This window comes from Aspergillus uvarum (assembly GCF_003184745.1).
Source record: "Aspergillus uvarum CBS 121591 unplaced genomic scaffold BO82scaffold_131, whole genome shotgun sequence".
NCBI lineage: Eukaryota > Fungi > Ascomycota > Eurotiomycetes > Eurotiales > Aspergillaceae > Aspergillus > Aspergillus uvarum.
In genome coordinates, this window is record NW_020291428.1 from 1 (window position 1) to 18,362 (window position 18,362).

Genomic DNA, 18,362 nt, shown 5'->3' on the forward strand with positions numbered 1-18,362 from the left:
CCCCCCCCAATGCTATTCGGACTTCTTGGTCAACATCAATTTAAATCCCTAACATTCAGAAGAGAGCTTCATCTCGACCTTACGTCCATACAGCGGATCCTATTCCACCACGCCTGTCTGTCGGCTTTGTGTTGTAGCTCCGAAACAGGGACCTAGGGGTGCCCTTTTGAGCTGCAGGTTGCGAATCCCCGTTCCTCGATTTGAATTTCGCCAGTTATCCCACCGCCACACTTCATCAAGCGACTTGAATCTTGACCTTGTCCCCGTCTCGAAAATTGTGTTTTTCCTTATATCAAACACTTCGCTCTCGAATCTGCCGAACGGCGGCTTTGACGCCATGAGCAATACCACTTCTTCCCCTACCTCCGTGCTTGCTACAAACACCTCTTCCCGAACAAGTTCTTCCGCGTCCACCGCAGGCACCAAACGCAAGCGCAATGTCGTAGGGAAATACTATGCTGTAAAAGCGGGCTATCAGCCGGGGGTTTACTACAGTTGGACCGATTGCTTGACCCAGGTGACTGGGTACAAGGGAGCCGTTTGTAAGTCGTGAACGAACCCAGTCGCGCGGTCGCTAACTGACAACGATCTCAGTCCAGGCATTTTCTTCTTTCGATGACGCGAAAGCCTTTCTCACGGGGGCCACCGTTGGCGCCGGTCGCGGCGGAAACAACTCAAGCTCCGATCCCCCCAGATATTACGGCGTCCAGCGCGGGAGAGTGCCTGGGGTCTACACCGACTGGTCAAAGGCGCAGGAACAGATCAAAGGATTCACCAAGCCGCGATACAAGAAATTTGCGACCAGAGAGGAAGCCGAGGCATTCGTGAATGAAGAACAAGCAAACGGCGCCACTTTCGCAAAGGCCGCTAAGTTATCGGGGGCTCCAGGTCTGACAGACGCTGTTCTGACGGATGCGCATGGCGTGGCTTTGGAGCCGGGCACCGGACCTTTACCTCCTGGGACCACGGACGGATTTGATCCGAATGTGCTTCTGGATCCCACAACTGGGAAAGTGATCTACAAATCCGCGGATCAAAAGGCTGCCACAAAGCTGAAGTCTAATGGACCCCCAGGGATGTTGCGCATCTACACCGACGGTAGTTCTCTCAAGAACGGAAGAGCGCTGGCTTCGGCTGGTGTGGGCGTATATTTCGGCCCAGGAGATTCAAGGTTAGTGATTCCCCAAGAGATCATCTGTGTTCTTTCAATCACCCTGCAGCAAGACGCTGGAAATGCAATGTTCCACTAACTCTTCATCACTCAGCAGAAATGTGTCCGAGCCTCTACAGGGTAGCCGTCAAACAAACCAGCGAGCGGAATTGACTGCAATCCTTCGAGCTCTTGAGATTGCTCCCCGCCATCGGGATGTGACCATATTCACGGATAGCCAATATTCCATCAAGTGCGTGACCGTCTGGTATCGCAAATGGCGACAGAACAATTGGATGACAGTGGGTAACAAACCCGTGGACAACAAAGATCTGGTCGAGTCCATTTTGTCCAAAATTGATGAGCGCAATGAGCTGAAAGTCCAGACCTTATTCGAATGGGTGAAAGGCCACAGCTCACATCCGGGCAACGAGGCTGCCGACCGCCTGGCTGTGAACGGCGCCCAACGTGGAGTGGCCGAGAAGGCTGCAGCGATGGCGGCAGCAGCCAAAGATATCCCAGATGATTTGTTTGATGATGATAATGATGATGACGACGATTTTTAATGGAGAATCTACTCAGCTCTTCTAAAAATCCTGGATGGGATGATGCACTGAACAATGCCTCCGAGCTGGTCTGCTGTTGTGATGTTGTGATGTTGTGATGCTGTGACACTTGATTTGCATTACATCGAGTAACTCCGTTACAGTTACCTTCAATGTGTATTTAGCTTTCTACACTGACAGATTACCCCTGGAGGGAGAGATACCAATGGACTACACTGGATGCTTAGCTGCCCAAATGATGATTTCGAACACATGTGGATGGATGCAACATAGATCTACTAGGTATGAGAAGAGTTAGGCTCAAAGCGGGATGGAGTTTGGTTTAGGTAGTAAGTTAGTTAGCCTGGAATAATAGCCGGGTCTTTCCTCCCACTAACTTACCCACCGAACTTGCCCCAAACTTAAACCTATTTCTTCTTCCTTACTCTCCACACTCCGGATTACCTCCTCACTACCTAGTATATCTAGATAGGACCTCACTCGTTGCTTGAGCTGATTGCTTTGGCACTTTGCCCCTCGCTTTGCTCTGTGTCACCCTCTCTTGCCGTCAAGTCTAAGCCACTCGCACCGCTCACTGCTTGCTTCCCCGCCAGCCGTCAATCTGGCTGCTGCGAAATACTCGATTAATCGAATGATCCAAGGACACCACCACGCAATTACAAGTGCTCTTACTATGATTGAATAACACGTGCTTGTGGTTTTTTACATACTTAGACGCTCAGAAGAACAAATAGCGACGAATTTGTCTCTCAAGAGCTGACAGTTCTGACCCGGAGATTGAATTGCCACCCATGCCTACCCTATCGTTGATCAATTTCAACATAGTCTGTGCGACGTTAGGGGGATTCATCTCCCTCTTTGGACTGGTCTCCTACTTATTCAAGGAGAGACTGTACCTATCTGAAGCCTGTGCGTCAGCTCCTTAGACAGCAATTGATGCGCCAAAACCAAGACTGACACCCCGTAGTAATTTCCTTGCTTGCGGGAGTCATCTTCTCCCCGCATGCCGCCAACTTCATCCGACCCGAGGAGTATGCCCTTGGGTCGGAGCAGAACCTGGGGGAAATCACCATGTACTTCACCCGGCTTGTTCTCGGGGTGCAGCTCGTCCTAGCCGGGGTGCAGCTCCCCAAACGGTACCTGCAGCTGGAGTGGAAGAGTCTATCTCTGCTCCTGGGACCGGGCATGGCGGCCATGTGGATGTGCAGCAGTCTAGTTATCTGGGCCATGGTCCCGGACTTCCCGTTCTTGCATGCACTCATCGTGGCCGCCTGTATCACCCCGACAGACCCGGTGCTTTCTAACTCGATTGTCAAAGGGAAATTCGCCGATAAGCATGTGCCCCGTCCGCTGCAGCGCATCATCGTCGCGGAGTCTGGGGCTAATGACGGTCTGGGGTATCCATTTCTGTATTTCGGCCTGTATCTGCTCAAGTATGTCGAGATGGGAGGTGAGGCCTACAGTGGTGGTGCGGGGAAGGCCATAGGGCTATGGTTCTATGAAACCTGGGCGTACACTGTGCTCTTGAGTGTGGTCTATGGCATCACGGTCGGTTGGATCTCGCGCGAGCTGCTTCATTGGGCAGAAGAGCATCATTACGTGGATCGGGAGAGCTTTCTCGTTTTCGCTATCGCTCTTTCGGTAAGTTCGAGTGTTGTCCGAAGTGCGTGCAATGCTGATTTCGGTTGCAGTTGTTCATTGTCGGCACTTGTGGATTGATTGGGACCGATGATTTGCTTGCCTGCTTTGTGGCTGGTAATGTGTTCACACAGGAGTAAGAGACCACTTTCCTGGCGATTCAGCTGGTACTGACAGATTAGCGACTGGTTCCGACTCGAGACCATGGACGACTCGTTGCAGCCCACTATCGATATGCTTCTCAACTTGGCGGTCTTCATGTGGTTTGGCGCCGTCTGCCCGTGGGCCTCGTTCCTCAACAACAGTGTCATTCCAATTTATCGGTTGATCTTTCTGGGAATTCTGATTCTGCTCGTCCGTCGCATGCCGATTGTGTTCGCCATGCACAAGTATATTCACCAGATCGAGCACCTCTACCAAGCGGGGTTTGTGGGCTTTTTCGGACCCATCGGCGTGGGAGCCATTTTCTATTTGTCGGTGTGTCGGGAATTTCTGCAAGGAGTGACAGCCAATGGCACCGTGCGGGAAGACGCGCAGAAGCTTTCCGAAGCAGTCGATGTCATCGTGTGGTTCCTGGTCATCTGCAGTATCGTAAGTACAAGCCCTTCTTCCGATCACGTCTTACATCCTCGTGGAGGCCTGCTCTTCTAACCTGATCTGCAGGTGGTGCATGGTCTCTCCATTCCGCTGGCTAAAGCAGGCTATTATCTGCCCCGAACCATCTCGCAGGCTCTCAGCACCAGCGCGGCGCAAGAACAAGATCCTATTCCCATCGGAAACATCAGCTTCACCCATAGTACCGCGACGCGCAACTCGGAGATGTCGCACAATCGGGGCCGGAAACGCGGTGCTGGTATCACGACGTCCAGGGATCCACCGCAGCCGACAGTTTTCCAGATTGGCCGCGCAGTGGTTCCGACTGCGTCTCCGCGCGATCAAATCGGGGTTGGTGGTGCGGACGAACCCGCCCGGCCGGTGAATCTGGTCACTCATGATAATGAGGCTGGAAATGCGGCTTGACGTGTGATGGTGGGTGGGGCTGCAGAGGGAGCTGAGGCCTGAAGATGTGGGGGATTGGCCAATGATACGCTGTGTGGCTGGTCGATCATTGATTGATACGAGGGAGGTATGTGAATGACCAGATGGAATGACGGGCACAATTGCTGTATATACCTTATCTTCTGGGTTATGATTGGAGAAACTCGGAGAACTGTAAGTACTGGGCACAAAAATATCGAGGTGACAGTGTGATAGTTCTCTTCCTTGCGCCGACCACAGTAATGATCGCGGCCGATCCCCCCCAATCGGTGAAGCTTAATTAATCGTTCATGCCAACCTACATTCACTCACCCCCACCCACTTGACCTGTGTTGTTGTCTCTTCAGAACCCCTCCAATCTCAGCTCCGTGCTTCCCACTTTCTTTCCTCCTTTTCACCACATCATCACATAACACCATGGCAATGGAAGAAGGCTACGATACTCCCATCACCATTGTGGGCGCCGGCCCCGTAGGCATGCTTCTGGCCTACCGCCTCAACCAGCTCAACATCCCCTTCCTCATCGCCGACCAGAACACCCAAACCACAAAATGGCCCAAGATGGATCTGACCAACTGTCGCTCCATGGAGATCCTGCGCGTTCTGGGCTTGGCCGACGACTACCGCGCCCAGAAAGGCAGCGTGCCCATCTCCACCGACTTCAATACGCAGTTCGTGACCCGCATCATTGGACCAGAGAGCAAACTCCTAGGCACTTGGGTAAGCTTGATCCCCAACACACTCACATCGTATCACCATCCCCTTATCCAGCCCCAGTCCCACTGACCCAGCCGCAAAACAAGCCGGTTCCCTCCGTCACCACGCAGCGGGAGTCCATCCGCCAGACCAACGACGGCACTCAGCCCGCAGAACCCAGCCAGCGCTGCTCGCAAGTCATCTTCGAGGCGTGGATCCGAAAGCTCCTCCTCGCGCAAGCGGAGACCGGCAGTGCAGCGATGCATCTCCGCCTGGGCTGGAAGTACCTGCACCACGTCGAAGACGCGACGGCTGGGGTGGTGTGGGCGACCTTCCTCGAAGTCGCGACGGGCGTCGAGCACCGCGTGCGCAGTCGCTACCTCGTCGGCACGGACGGAGGAGGCAGTCGCGTGCGTACCGCTGCGGGCATACGCATGCTCGGAGGACCGATGTACATTTCACCCTCCCCTCAATCTTCCCTCGATCCCCCCCCCCCATTGACTGGAAGCCCAGGCCTATGCGCTTCTACCTCGTGCACTTCCGCTCCCAGGAACTGGCGCGCTCGTTCCCCTTCGGCCGCTGTTGGCATATCTTCCCCACCAACGGGGGGTTTATCCTCGACCAGGACGATAAGGATACCTTCACCGCGCATTTCCCTGTCCATTTGCTCCCGGAGGGGCAGGACATTGATCCGAAGGAAGTGGTGTACCGGACGCTCGGGGGTCCGCTACCCAGTCAGAAAGCGGTGATCCAAATCGATGAGATCCTGGTGCACAGTGCCTGGACCCCGAATTTCAGTATCGCCGAGACGTATCTGAGTGATAGGGGCCGGGTCGTGCTTGCGGGTGATGCGGGTGAGTTTTGTTTATCCCTTGCCCTTCCTGGGCTGAAATATCCATACCTATACCTCGGGACTACACACACTACATTTCCTGCATTATACCTTCTCTTATATCCCTTCCACCCTACCTTCCATGACCCCAACACCACCGATTCCATACTCCGATAAGCCGAGCAACTTAACACAGAAGATAAAAGCTCACCGAACCCCCCCGCACGGCGGCTACGGTCTAAACAGCGGCCTGGCCGACGCCTTCGACCTGGCCTGGCGCCTCGCCGCCCTCACCCAGCCGTCCCCTACCCCCTACGGCGGGCCCCTGCTCCTGCAATCGTACACCCTCGACCGGCGTCCGGCCATGATCCGCGCCCTGGCGCGCTCGCACCGCCACCTCCTCGAGCACCTTAAGCTGGCCGCGATGTTCCCGGACCCCGTGGGCGTTCTGGAGCGGGATGACGATGCGGCGGCCGACGCGCTGAGGCGGAAGATCCACGCGTTTGTGGAGATGTCTGGCCCCGAGACGTTGGATCGCGGGGTGGAGTTGGATGTGCGGTACGGGTCTTTTGGGGTTTGGGGGGAGGATGATGATCCGGATGCGGAAAAGGAGATGGGGCGGGCGTGGGAGGCGGAGAGGTATGTTCCCTCGACGAGGCCGGGGCGGAGGGTGCCTCATGTTTTCTTGCGGGGTCCGCAAAGCGATGGGGGAGAAGGGGGCGGGGAGGGACTGCTGGGGAGGGAGAGGAGTATCTATGATGAGTTTGGGCCTGCGTGGAGTCTGGTTCACTTCGTGGAGGGGGAGGGCCCGCAACGGCACGTTGGTGAGGGTGGTGCTGAGGATGATGATGGCTGTGCTACTACGGCGGATACCTTTGTCTCCGTTGCTGCCACCTTGGGGATGCCGCTCAAGCTGGTGACACTGAGTAACGAGACTCATGCGCACCGCGTCTGGGGAGCGAGTTTGGTCCTGGTACGGCCGGATACCCATGCTGCGTGGCGTGGGCCGTGGAGGCTAGACACGGCTGCAGTTGGCCACGCTTTGACGACGGAGCAGGTGGAGGAGATCCTGCGCGTGGTTACGGGACACGAACGCTACATGGGTTACCAACAGGATCAGGCTCGGGCGAATGAGGAGGAAAGCTTTCTAAAGCTGGTGGAAGTATTCCAGCCCGAAGACCAGAGTGTACATTCGGCGGTGGCTATTGCCGAGGACAAGTAGACTTGAGAACTGTTCTGCCTCGCTCTACCAATGTCTACGAGGCATACTGCTGCTTGCTACAAGAAGAATCCAATTGAATCTCTTGTCTTGACGCATTTATTTTTCAACGCTTTTTTTTAAAGTCGTAACTCCAATCCTTCCTTTGAAACGACCTTTCCCCACCCAAATTTGCATACACCATACCACACCACACAACATCATTAGTAGAGAGAGAGAGAGAGAGAGAGAGAGAGAAAGAGAGTCCTAAATGTCTGATCGCAACAGATAATCCCCCACATGCAACCCATCATAATCATCATCCAAGCCAGCCAGCCCCCTCCGTTCTTTCCTCTATCAAGATCTTCTTGATAGACAAGTCTATAAAAGAAATTCATGCAGTCGTTAATAATCCCGTCCACGCCACATCAAAAGAACCCATCTGCATCAGCGAGCAAACCAAAGGGCTATGCGAGGAAACTGGGGTATATATCAGAGCGACATCCCACCGGACTGCACCGCAAACGCAAAAGATCGTGAAGGAGGTGGATCAACTACAAAACGAGAGAGAAAGATGTATCATGATAACAAGTCAAAAAAAGAGGATAGAGAGAAAAAAGACAAGCAGATCGCAGTACAATACGAATAGATTGAGATAAGCCCGCCATAAGCAGCGACATAGAGAAAAGAAAATAGCAAAACAAGTCTCGGACAGCGAATCGTCTGATTGCAAGGACCGTGCCCAACAGTCCCCGCGCTGACTTATGCTGTTTAAAAAGTTGTGAGAGGTGTCAGTCACGGTCTCGTGGTTACTGGTCGGCTGGTGGTCGGCTGGTGGTCGGCTGGTGAAATGCTGCCTGCCAGTCGAACCTTGATATGGTCCTGGAATTGATGGCTGAATATCAGTCCTTGAGGGTTTTCCTCGTGTGAGGCAACAAGATAATAGTCCCGGAGTGTCGGAAGGTGTGTTGATCGTTGTTTGGCTGGGTCTATCGCTCTTGCTTCTTTCTTATCTATCCAAACAACACTTAGAGGATCTAAGCGATACGTTGGTAGAATAGCAGGTATGCCACCTTGTTGTCGCGAGCATTATAACGTCCGGCAGATGACCGTGTGATGTTAGGTGGCGCCGATGCTCCGTTGGCGCCGGACTTCTTGCCTGGCGTGCCATTAACCTGGCTCCATCCTCTCTCATTGTCAGATTGGTCATCCTGGTCGATGTGATCGAAAATATTAGCATTGGAGCTGTCCCGCTTGTGCTGTTCCATCGCGGCAGCCAGGACCTTGGGGTCCTCCTCGCCACCAGCTTCTGCAACATCCTCGCTGCGTACGCGACGGATCACAGTATCGTCCAACCGAATCCACTCACGGCCATCTTGCCGGCGAACGTCAACAGTGTAGTGGCCGCCACTGGCATTCTTGCCGTGGTGATAAATGACACCGACAAGTCGGTACTTGGGCAGTCCGCCCTGTGCCATCATGACGTTGCGCTTATTAGGTGGGAACACCTCGCGTGGAATCTCCAGATCAAGGGGGTAGCCGATCCGCTTCCAGATCTTTTGGGTACCGTTGGTGACACTATCGTACTGGAATCGCTTGAGATGCAGGATGAGGACTGGGGGCAGGGTCTCGATGAAAACCTGCTTGGTGGCAGTGACGTTAGGGCCACGTGCAGAATTGAAATCTCCCTGGATGCTCTCTGGCTTCGTCAAGCCCTTGAGAGCGTCAATGATGTTGTTGATTTCGGGGGACCCAATGTCAAGCTGCAGCGGCTGGTAGGGCTCCAAAGTAACAGAAGTCTTGTTGCCAGGAACCTTGAACTCGGATCGGATCTTTCCTCCAAAGATTCTTGTGACTGGGGATTCCTGAGAAATGTCGCCAGACGAGCGTGTGACTGCTGCCTTTTGCTTGTGGCCGACTTCCAACCATCCATCAGACTCTTCAGTTGCGTTGTCCGCATCGGTGTTTGATGCCGTGGTGGTAGATGGTGCTTCCTTCGCTGCACGGCTGCACTCCTCGTGCATCTCTTCCAACAGGAAACCTAAGAATTCTTGTGCATCTTGCTGGTGGCCACGCTTCAATCGAGCGGAGTTAGTATATAACACTTCTCTTTTTCTGGAGCAAAACCACTCACTCTCATGTCACGGAATCGCGGCAGCTGCCGGATTACATGGTAAACAAACTCCGGGATGAAAGCGTCACCATACTGCTCGAGCTCATTGGCCTTCAGCCTAAGGCGCAACTGCTCCTCTGTGTCAGCAGCATCAATGACGCGAAACTCTCTCATGAACATGATCCTGGAATAAAGTCAGTCTAGTTGAAATCTAAGACAATGGCGGAACGGTCATCACTAACAATGCATCGATCATGGGATAGTTACTAGTGAAGCTGTGTGATGCTCTCCGCCCAATGTGATCCATAAATTGGTAAAAGGGAACACAGAAGACCAGAACTTGCAGGACCTGTTCCCCGGTTAGATTTACGGAATGGACTGCGAGTGGATTACGAACTTACCGAATTCATGTAGCACATATTGCCAGTATTGACAAGACCTCTAGGCTCCAGGAACCCAATTTTGTCGCAGTACTGAGAAACATCTTCTCCCAAGCTCATCAAAACATCAGCGAGCATCTCACTTTTGGGCTTCACAACACCGTTGGTCGCAGCAGCAGAAGATCCAGAGGTGCCGGCTGCTTTGGCCAAAGACTTGGATTTAACCAGGTCTGCCCAAGATTTAGGGGCTGCGGGAGCGGGCTGGGTTTGCTTGGCAGGCTCCTGGGCCTTCTCATCGGCAGGCTCTTGTTCCTCGGTCACCTCACCAGTGCCTCTGATACTAGTAGTCTTCGGCGTCTCTGAAGAACGAGTGGCCTCGTCTTTGACGGCCTGGCGAGGAGTTCCAGGAGCAGGAACAACAGGGACGACCGGAACGACCGGAGCAGTGGGCTTGAGTCCCTTTGTCTGAGACTGAGGGCGACCAGATAGGGTCTGGGTTACCGAGGATGGAGTAGTGGGTTGAGTGGAATTCGCGACCGACGGGGCAACAGATAAGGTCGGTGTCTGGGGCTCTGATGGTGTTGGCACACTTTCCACATTCTCTGCGCCTTGCCCCGCATTGTGTTCAGGTCGCGGGGCGTCCTTCACTGGGAATTCAACTGAGGCCGAGGAGGATTGGAAAGCACGGCCTTTGCGACGCCTGCGAGGAGCTCTGGCAGGAAAAGGCGATTCAGGATCAGACAGCCATGGGAGCTAGTGATTTACTCTCTGTTAGACAGCTGGATGATAATGATTGATTCCAAGCGCTTACCGGTGGGGAGAATGGCTCTCTGGGGGCAGGTTCAGCCTGAACCGGGACCGGAGGCGGTGGTGAAGGCACAACAGGACTTGCCAGTGCTTGGGCCGGAATGACTGCAGGTGATTGCGCCTGGGTTGCTAAAGGAACAGGCGCCATGCCAACGGGAGACATGGTGGGTTGCAGGGGAGTTGAAGTTCTGGGCTGCATAGGAAGCGTCGGAGGGTGGATGTGCGCTGGCGCCATGATCGGCTGGGAGGGCGGGTAGGTCGCGACGTACATCGAGCCATACGGGTGATGCTGGTATGGGCGGGGAGGTATCTGCATGGGAGGATAGGGGTACCAGTGGGAATATTGTTGAGGCGAGTATGCGGCCGGGGGAGGATGGCCGTTCATATGGGGATGGAAGCCCATGTACGCAGGCGGAGATCGCATATTCGGAGGGCCTGCGGTGTAGGGAATATCTTGTTGTCGACGAGGGGTGGGCGGCATGGGTGGCTGCCCATGGGGCATAGCGGGCAGATGGTGGTTCATCTTGTCCAGGCAGTTGGAGGAGAGGGAAGTCGCCTTGACGATTCAGCCACGCGTTGCCTCAATGGGAGCCATACGAGATCGTAAGAGAAAGACCGGACTGATGAGGGGGGTTTATGCCCGTCTAAGCAGCCATTCTAACCTTCAGAACCAAGTCTGAAAGCTAGGACTAGGGGAATTGGGAAGAGGTTCTTTGGCGGTGAGAAGTCCTGAGGCGTCGAAAGGGATCAGCGCGATGACGAGAGAACGAGGAGACGAGGAGGTTGCGCCAGAGAGCTCGGAGAAGAGCACGATGACTCGAAGCTCAATACGAAAATGCAGTACTGACCTAGGGTGATGAGGGTGTAAAGCTGTAAGTAGGTCTAAGAATAAAAATTCTTGGAATGCGAGGGGAAGGGTGGAGGTAGGTGAACAATGGATAACACCCGGGGGGTCCAGAGGGAAGAGTAGCAGCAGCAGCGGAGGGGGCAATAGGCGGGTTTGGCTGGGGAGCTGAGAAGGAGATGATGTTTTTTTGGCGGTCGGCACGTGCCTGAGGCTCCCGTAGCCCGCCAAGACATGACATACTCGCCCCTCCCGAGTCCGAGTCCCGAATCCCCTCCTCCCCTCCCTCTCCTACTCTTCTTCTCCCTTCTCTTCCTTCTCTTGTTGCGCGTTGTTTCTACTTGTTCTGAAGCGACAGGGGAAGCCTCAGGTTCCTGGTGCTTCTCCCTCTCCTTTGCGCCACCCTTCGGGGTCTTCGTGATTGTTCTTCTAATCGCATCGTCTTATCTTCAGACCTTCTCCAACCTCACCTTTCCCTTTCCAATCAACTTTAGGGTGGCTGTATATTCTGCATCCCCATTGTTCATGCACTGCCGTCGTCCACTATTTTCCCCTTAATAGGAAGGTAGTCAACCTCACTCATTTTACGCCATCCTCCTCCTTGATTACACATAATAATGTCGTCCAACCCTGGCCAGATTCCCACATCCAAAGCGGTGAATGTCCCAAGTCAGCCAGCGCCCGCGACATACCATTCATCTGAGAACAGCGCGCAACGACGCGCTGGAGGCTCTGGCAGTTTTGGGGCCGGCTTAACGTCGAGAACCCCTAGCTCCCCCAGAAATCATCAGGCGAGGAGAACTCAGCGACAACGCCGCCCGAAGGTGTTAGATGATGACGATTACAGTGAATCAGTATGCCCTCCCTGGCAATATCCAGCTGTGTTTGAATGTACTGAACTAACCGGCGCGATCTTTCGCAGGCCATCATGAAGTCTTCAACCAGCCGCAAGGGGCAAACGTCCATCACGCATCTAATGAATTTCTCTCTTCCCCCACGCCCTCAGTATCAGCCTCCGCCCCGCAATGCCCGCCGTTATACCTCCTGGGGCCCGGGCTCCGGATATCACGCGGTGGATAAGGCTCGATATGTTCATGCAAACTACCGTTTCATTGTGAATCCAACCCAGAATTATCATACCCAGGCGGCCAACGCCGACGTTCACTTGGACTGGGATTCAGTTCTTCAAGTCCTAGTGTCTGAACAAACTCAGTCCGCCAGTTGTCCTATCTGTCTCTCCACTCCGGTTGCCCCGCGAATGGCACGATGTGGTCACATCTTCTGCCTCCCCTGCCTCATTCGCTACATGCATTCCACTGATGAAGAACATCCGGTCCCTGAAAAGAAGCCGCGTTGGAAAAAATGTCCGATCTGCTGGGATTCAATCTACATCTCCGAAGCACGCCCTGTGCGTTGGTTCCGTGGTCAAGAAGGTGATCTTCCTGTCGAAGGCGGCGACGTTGTGTTAAGATTGGTCAAAAGAGTTCCTGGCAGCACCCTAGCGCTGCCTAGAGACGGGGCCGAAGACATCGCTCCCGGTGCGGATATTCCATGGTACAATGTTGCTGAAGTCGCCGACTATGCGCGGATTATGAAGGGAGGTGAGGACTACATGATGGACCAGTATGATGCAGAGATTTCCGGATTGCGAGCGCAAGAGGTAGAAGACGAACTTCTGTTTGGGGACGATTCTACATGGAGCAAGAAGGCAGTTGCCGCCATCAACGAGGCGAAGTCCAAATTAGATGGCATCGGGAACCCTCCAGAGAATGTTGAGCGACAATTTGTCAGCCTACCATCGCAAGGTGAAAATGCCATGAATTCTACCTTACAAGATGCTGCACAATCAGGCAAAGGCTCAGCTGCAGAATCTTTTCCATCTGAAGGCGAAGGTCTTGACGGGACCTTGGAGAACAAGGTTACTGCCAACGATGCGGAGCGTGCGACCGAGGCGCTCGATCAGCTCGACCTAAATTCGACCGGCTCAAAGAACAAAAAGAGAGATCTCGGGACCGGCCGTGGCCCTGAACACCCGTTTTACTTCTACCAAGCTCTACCTCATTTTTATCTTTCCCCGCTGGACATTCGCATTCTTAAGGCCGCCTTTGGTGATTATCCTTCGTTCCCTGCCACTATTCTACCACGGGTTGAACGAATTTCTACTGGGCATATTGTCGACGACGAACTTCGAAAAAGGGTCAAATATCTCGGTCATCTCCCCTATGGTTGCGAAGTGAACTTCCTTGAATGTGATTGGCGCGATGTCGTTCAGCCCGAGATTCTACAGGAGTTCAAGTCTGAAACCGACAGGCGGAGAAAGCGGAATCGAGATAAAGAGGCCCGAGAAGAAAAGGATCGCATCCGTGCTGAGCGGGAAGAAAATGAGAAGGGTTGGGCCTCTGCGTACCGAAAAAGACTTAGTGTTGGTAGCAGCAGTGACCCTCCGTTTTCTGACCGTGATTTCCAGCCTTTAGCAAGCGGCGCTTCAGGCCTTGAGATGTCTCCTCCGGAGGAGGGTCTAGAGTCTTCATCAACAAGCCCACCCAGCAGTCGAACGGTCTGGGGCACGGCAGCGGTGACACCTCTTTCGCAGCCATCCAGCTCTCAGGCAGCCGCTTCTGATGGCTGGCTTCGAGGCTGGGAAGAAGAGCTCTGGGCCCAACAAGAACGAGAGGCCCTTGCTCAATCAGCTGCTGAGGGGGCCAGTACACCCGCCTCCTCTTCGGGTGGGAAGAAAAAGAAAAATAAAAAGATCACACTCATGTCGACTAACATCCAAAGAGGTGCTTGACTGCTCAGGCTCTCATGGATGGGATTTCGGTTCAGGGAGCAAGGGGACATGTGGGACATGGATCAGGAGTCACAAGGCAAATTCGCATGTAGACACCATCTGTTTAAACTTATGTATGATCAATGATAAATATACATTTCTGTATCTCATCTATAGTGGATATATTGTACTGTTCAATGCGAACACAAAGGACAGGAGTGTACTTTGAAGTTGCCATAGTCATGAATAGAGCCCGTGGGAGATGCAGTCTAAGTCAGCCAGGCCAATCATAGCGTGTGAGTCGGTTAGTGTGCGTCTTTAGCCAGGTGTTCAGATCCTTTCCCCTGCAGATCCCACTAAGTATTGGATGAGTGCAGACTAACCAGAGGCTTGAAAGGCCATTGTTTGTAGGAAGCAGTGTTATGTGAACTTTCAATGAGAGTACCGTTCAACCATGAGAAGAAACATGTTGCTGAAGCTATAACTAACCGAGTAGTTGTAGTACTCGTAGTGTAACTTATAGTTCCTATGTACGGTGTACTATGTATGTACTGTACTGTAGAAATGCTACCGCACGGGTAAAGAACCCACTCAGTCTTAGTCTAGTGTCTCCCCGACCCTGATGAGCACTGGGCACTATTGTTCTTCTTCCTCGATCGCCCCATCATTCTCTCTTTCCCCCCCTCTCTTCCCTACCTCCCCTCTCTTTGTACGATATTAGCTCTGTGGGGTGCTTCCTCTCAATCGTTCCCTCGTACCTACACTCGAGATTATTATTAAACTCAATTGACTGCATGGTCCGCGCACAATGACCGTGACTCGTTCCCAAACGGGGAAAACCCCCAAGTAAGTGATTTGTTGTTTTGCGCAAGGGTGAAAATCTCCCCATAAGGAATTCGACTGCCTACGCAGATTAAATACCTCAAGCCCTCCCTCTCTCTCTCCCTTCGCTTCGTCTTCACCTGCGCGCATAACAGCTTCGCGGCCACTTTGAGCTCACAGAAGGATCAATGGCTAGGAAAATGGAGCGTCCTGGCTTCATCGAGACCCCCGGTCGCCGCGTCACCCGCAGCAGCGTTGCGCCATCCGACGACACTTCCGATTCAGCAGCAGATGCTTCAGGACAAGCCAAGTCATCGTCTCGAAAGCGCTCCTCCGCCAAGGTCAAGATCGAGGATACCTCGGATGAAGAGACAAACACGCCCGCGACCAATCGACACGCCGCCATTTCGAATGGCAAGAAGCCACGCATCATCGATGGCTGGGAGGAGGGCAAGGACTCCAAGGTCGATCACAGCGGGCATTTCGAGTTTGGAGGGTCTTTGGGTGTATTGTGCATGATGATCGGATTCCCGATGCTGATGGAATACATGTGGCTCGGTGCCACCTATTACGATGGCAAACCGCCGCTTCCTGAACCGGGCCAGAGCATCCCTGAGTTCTTTGCGCATCTTGGTAACCTGCTCTATGTGGGTGCGTTCCCGTCGCTGAAGGCATGGGCGATATATTGGGTATTTTTCATCTTTGAGGGGGCTTGCTACGTGCTTCTCCCAGGTATCACCGTTATGGGTCGTCCTCTGCCGCACCTTGATGGCAAGCAGCTCCCTTATTACTGTTCCGCCGTCTGGTCCTTCTACACGACAATCGCCTTGGCCTTGGGACTTCACTTCACCGGCATTTTCAAGCTTTACACGATCATCGATGACTTCGGACCTCTCATGAACGTGGCCATTCTCTCTGGTTTCATTGTTTCATTCGTCGCTTACTTTTCAGCATTGGCTCGAGGCGCCGAGCACCGTATGACTGGGTATCCCATTTATGATTTCTTCATGGGTGCCGAGCTCAACCCAAGAATGTTTGGTATCCTGGACTTCAAGATGTTCTTCGAAGTCCGCCTACCATGGTATATTCTTCTGTTCGTCACTATGGGTGCAGCTGCCAGACAATATGAAATATACGGATATGTATCGGGAGAGGTTGGCTTCCTTCTCATGGCTCATTTCCTCTACGCCAACGCCTGCTCTAAGGGCGAGGAGTGTATCGTTTCCACATGGTGAGTTTTCGGTTCGGGACGCTATCAGCATATCAGGCTAATGAGGAATCAGGGATATGTACTATGAGAAATGGGGTTTCATGTTGATTTTCTGGAACCTTGCCGGAGTGCCTCTGAGCTACTGCCACTGTACCATTTACCTTGCCAACCACGATCCCGCTACCTATCGCTGGAACCGGCCTTTCCTGGTGTTCCTCTATGTCGCGTACCTCTTCGTGTACTGGGTCTGGGATACGACCAACAGCCAGAAGAACCGCTACCGCCAGCAGGAGCGTGGTACTTTGGTGTTCCGCAAGAGTTTCCCTCAGCTCCCTTGGCAAACACTGAAGAACCCCAAGACCATCACAGCTGAGGACGGTTCAAAGATCCTTGTTGATGGTTGGTGTAAGTTTCGCAGCGGAACCCCGACATGAATTATAAATCATGCTAATCTTTTCACAGACGGAAAGGCGCGCAAGATCCACTACACCTGCGACCTGTATTTCGCATTAAACTGGGGCTTGATCACCGGCTTCAGCAGCCCGTTCCCATGGTTCTACCCCATCTTCTTTGCATGTATGATCAGCCACCGCGCACTGCGCGATATTCAACGCTGTCGGAACAAGTATGGCGAGGCGTGGCGAGAGTATGAGAGACAGGTTCCCTACCTGTTCATTCCTGTAAGTTGCCTTTTGAGATCTCTTTCTTTTACATGGAACATCAACTTATCAAGCGAATTAGTACGTCTTCTAAACGACTTCATGCACTGGAAATCTCCATCGGTACATTGACCATCTCTTTGTAAGGCCGACCTGCGCCGACAAAGATGATCTTGTCAACACTTCGACCTTGGCTCTTCTTACGAGCTCTATTAATACACTCTTGTAATCATCATTCCCGGCCTAATCCTGGAAACTCCACTCTGTCACTGACTGCTACCCAGTGTGGCAAATCAGACTACTGATGGGTCTGCCAGTGTAGGCTCTATCTTTCTGGCTTGTGTTATTTCTACTTCCATGAAAATTATACAATTCCTGTACATTATTAGAATGTTGTTCTTGGTTGTCTCCGCTTTCGCCATTTTTTGATCATCTACGTGGCTTACGGCCTTCTTCGAACTATTTGCCTGTGTTTTTTCAAGATACCAATGTACATTCTAAAGCATCCTAAGCCACCTTAACATGACTGGCGGGTGCATATATGCACTGTAGCACTGAACATGAAATTGGGCCGATGGTATGCTGATCACGTGACCGACCCTCCAGGCTTATCGGTCGGCAATCAGTCCGGAGCTGCAACCCCGCCGAGCTAGCTATTTATCCAGCTGCTGGAGTCTTGCTCGGACGAAGGTTGTATTCAATCAGGAAGCGATTGGCATTCTGTTTGCGTATCTGTAACGACTCTCTCATCATGTTGATTCAAGAATCCTACCACGATGTGCCTACCACGGCGGACGGCAGTGGGACCATGCGTATGTTATAGAACTCACGCAACCAACGTTCATTGTCGGCTCCTACCCATGGGAAGGAGCTCTCCTATGATACCGAACTTGAACACCGAGGGTGAGAGTGCTAACGTGTACACTGTTAGGTATTTACGTCTATCATCCCACCATTCCAGGATATCCCAAGGCACGGTTCCCGGGTGTGGTAGTTTTCAGTGAGATCTATCAAGGTATAATTCCCCCCGCCTTATCGAGCCCACTGTAGCCCCGAGCAACATCACCCGCCGTTGAGCTGGGCTCTTGTTCCACTGTACCTGAGCCCAATCCGTTGACATGGGTTCTCAAAATCAGTCACCGGCCCCGTGGCGCGCTTCGCCCGTCAAATTGCCGGTCAGGGCTATATCTGCGCCGCCCCCTCTAGCTACCACGAATTCACCGGTCCGGAAGCCCTTGAGTATAATGCCGAGGATACTGACAAGGGAAATGAGTGGAAGATCAGCAAGGTAACAGCAGAGTTGACATGATTTGAGGAGACTGTGCGCATGCTAAATCCCGGTGACAACAGAAAATCGCCGCCTACGACGAAGACGCCTCTCTCTGTGTGGACTACCTCCTGTCACTGCCCACGTGCAATGGACGTGTGGGCGCAACGGGAATGTGCCTGGGTGGCCATCTGGCATATCGGTGTGCGCTGGATAGCCGGGTGAAGGCGGCAGTGTGCTATTTTGCGACCGACATCCATAGCCACACGCTTGGGAAGGGTAAGAACGATGACAGTCTGGCCCGCGCCGGAGATATCAAGGGAGAGTTGACTATGGTGAGTTCTTGTCTTGCTTCGAATATTGAGAAGGGGG

General features: G+C 53.1%; 7 protein-coding genes across 7 annotated transcripts; 6 read left to right on the plus strand and 1 right to left on the minus strand.

Moving 5' to 3' along the window:
- The first annotated feature begins 247 nt into the window (after nt 1-247).
- Nucleotides 248-1,688, plus strand: BO82DRAFT_32809 (RNA-DNA hybrid ribonuclease). Its single transcript, XM_025632996.1, has 4 exons — nt 248-542; nt 595-1,171; nt 1,269-1,403; nt 1,481-1,688. The coding sequence occupies exons 1-4, from the start codon at nt 338-340 to the stop codon at nt 1,509-1,511; spliced, it is 948 nt and encodes a 315-aa protein (XP_025485583.1). The 5' UTR covers nt 248-337; the 3' UTR covers nt 1,512-1,688.
- A 428-nt stretch (nt 1,689-2,116) lies between these two features.
- Nucleotides 2,117-4,654, plus strand: BO82DRAFT_360064 (putative Na/H antiporter). The gene is made up of 5 exons (XM_025636740.1): nt 2,117-2,625; nt 2,684-3,357; nt 3,408-3,490; nt 3,537-3,945; nt 4,018-4,654. Exons 1-5 carry the CDS (start codon nt 2,508-2,510, stop codon nt 4,372-4,374), a joined length of 1,641 nt encoding a protein of 546 aa, XP_025485584.1. The 5' UTR covers nt 2,117-2,507; the 3' UTR covers nt 4,375-4,654.
- A 299-nt stretch (nt 4,655-4,953) lies between these two features.
- On the plus strand, nt 4,954-7,142 carry BO82DRAFT_298827 (FAD/NAD(P)-binding domain-containing protein; the record flags this gene model as incomplete). The annotated part of the gene is made up of 4 exons (XM_025632005.1): nt 4,954-5,112; nt 5,196-5,539; nt 5,602-5,942; nt 6,127-7,142. The coding sequence occupies 4 exons, from the start codon at nt 4,954-4,956 to the stop codon at nt 7,140-7,142; spliced, it is 1,860 nt and encodes a 619-aa protein (XP_025485585.1).
- Nucleotides 7,143-7,961: 819 nt separating this feature from the next.
- On the minus strand, nt 7,962-11,103 carry BO82DRAFT_32834 (mRNA-binding ubiquitin-specific protease UBP3). Its single transcript, XM_025633006.1, has 5 exons — nt 10,423-11,103; nt 9,633-10,364; nt 9,474-9,580; nt 9,253-9,415; nt 7,962-9,193 (listed from the first exon to the last, which is right to left on the minus strand). The coding sequence occupies exons 1-5, from the start codon at nt 10,939-10,941 to the stop codon at nt 8,156-8,158; spliced, it is 2,559 nt and encodes an 852-aa protein (XP_025485586.1). The 5' UTR covers nt 10,942-11,103; the 3' UTR covers nt 7,962-8,155.
- Nucleotides 11,104-11,573: 470 nt separating this feature from the next.
- On the plus strand, nt 11,574-14,177 carry BO82DRAFT_349389 (RING-type E3 ubiquitin transferase MAG2). The gene is made up of 2 exons (XM_025633875.1): nt 11,574-12,116; nt 12,185-14,177. The coding sequence occupies exons 1-2, from the start codon at nt 11,880-11,882 to the stop codon at nt 14,051-14,053; spliced, it is 2,106 nt and encodes a 701-aa protein (XP_025485587.1). The 5' UTR covers nt 11,574-11,879; the 3' UTR covers nt 14,054-14,177.
- Nucleotides 14,178-15,054: 877 nt separating this feature from the next.
- erg4 (c-24(28) sterol reductase) lies at nt 15,055-16,817 on the plus strand (the record flags this gene model as incomplete). The annotated part of the gene is made up of 4 exons (XM_025639666.1): nt 15,055-16,085; nt 16,138-16,469; nt 16,527-16,744; nt 16,806-16,817. 4 exons carry the CDS (start codon nt 15,055-15,057, stop codon nt 16,815-16,817), a joined length of 1,593 nt encoding a protein of 530 aa, XP_025485588.1.
- A 657-nt stretch (nt 16,818-17,474) lies between these two features.
- On the plus strand, nt 17,475-18,328 carry BO82DRAFT_244647 (dienelactone hydrolase family protein; the record flags this gene model as incomplete). Its single annotated transcript, XM_025630817.1, has 4 exons — nt 17,475-17,535; nt 17,655-17,738; nt 17,860-18,011; nt 18,074-18,328. Coding segments are annotated over 4 exons (552 nt in total), but the record flags the coding sequence as incomplete, so codon positions are not given.
- Nucleotides 18,329-18,362: the final 34 nt, after the last annotated feature.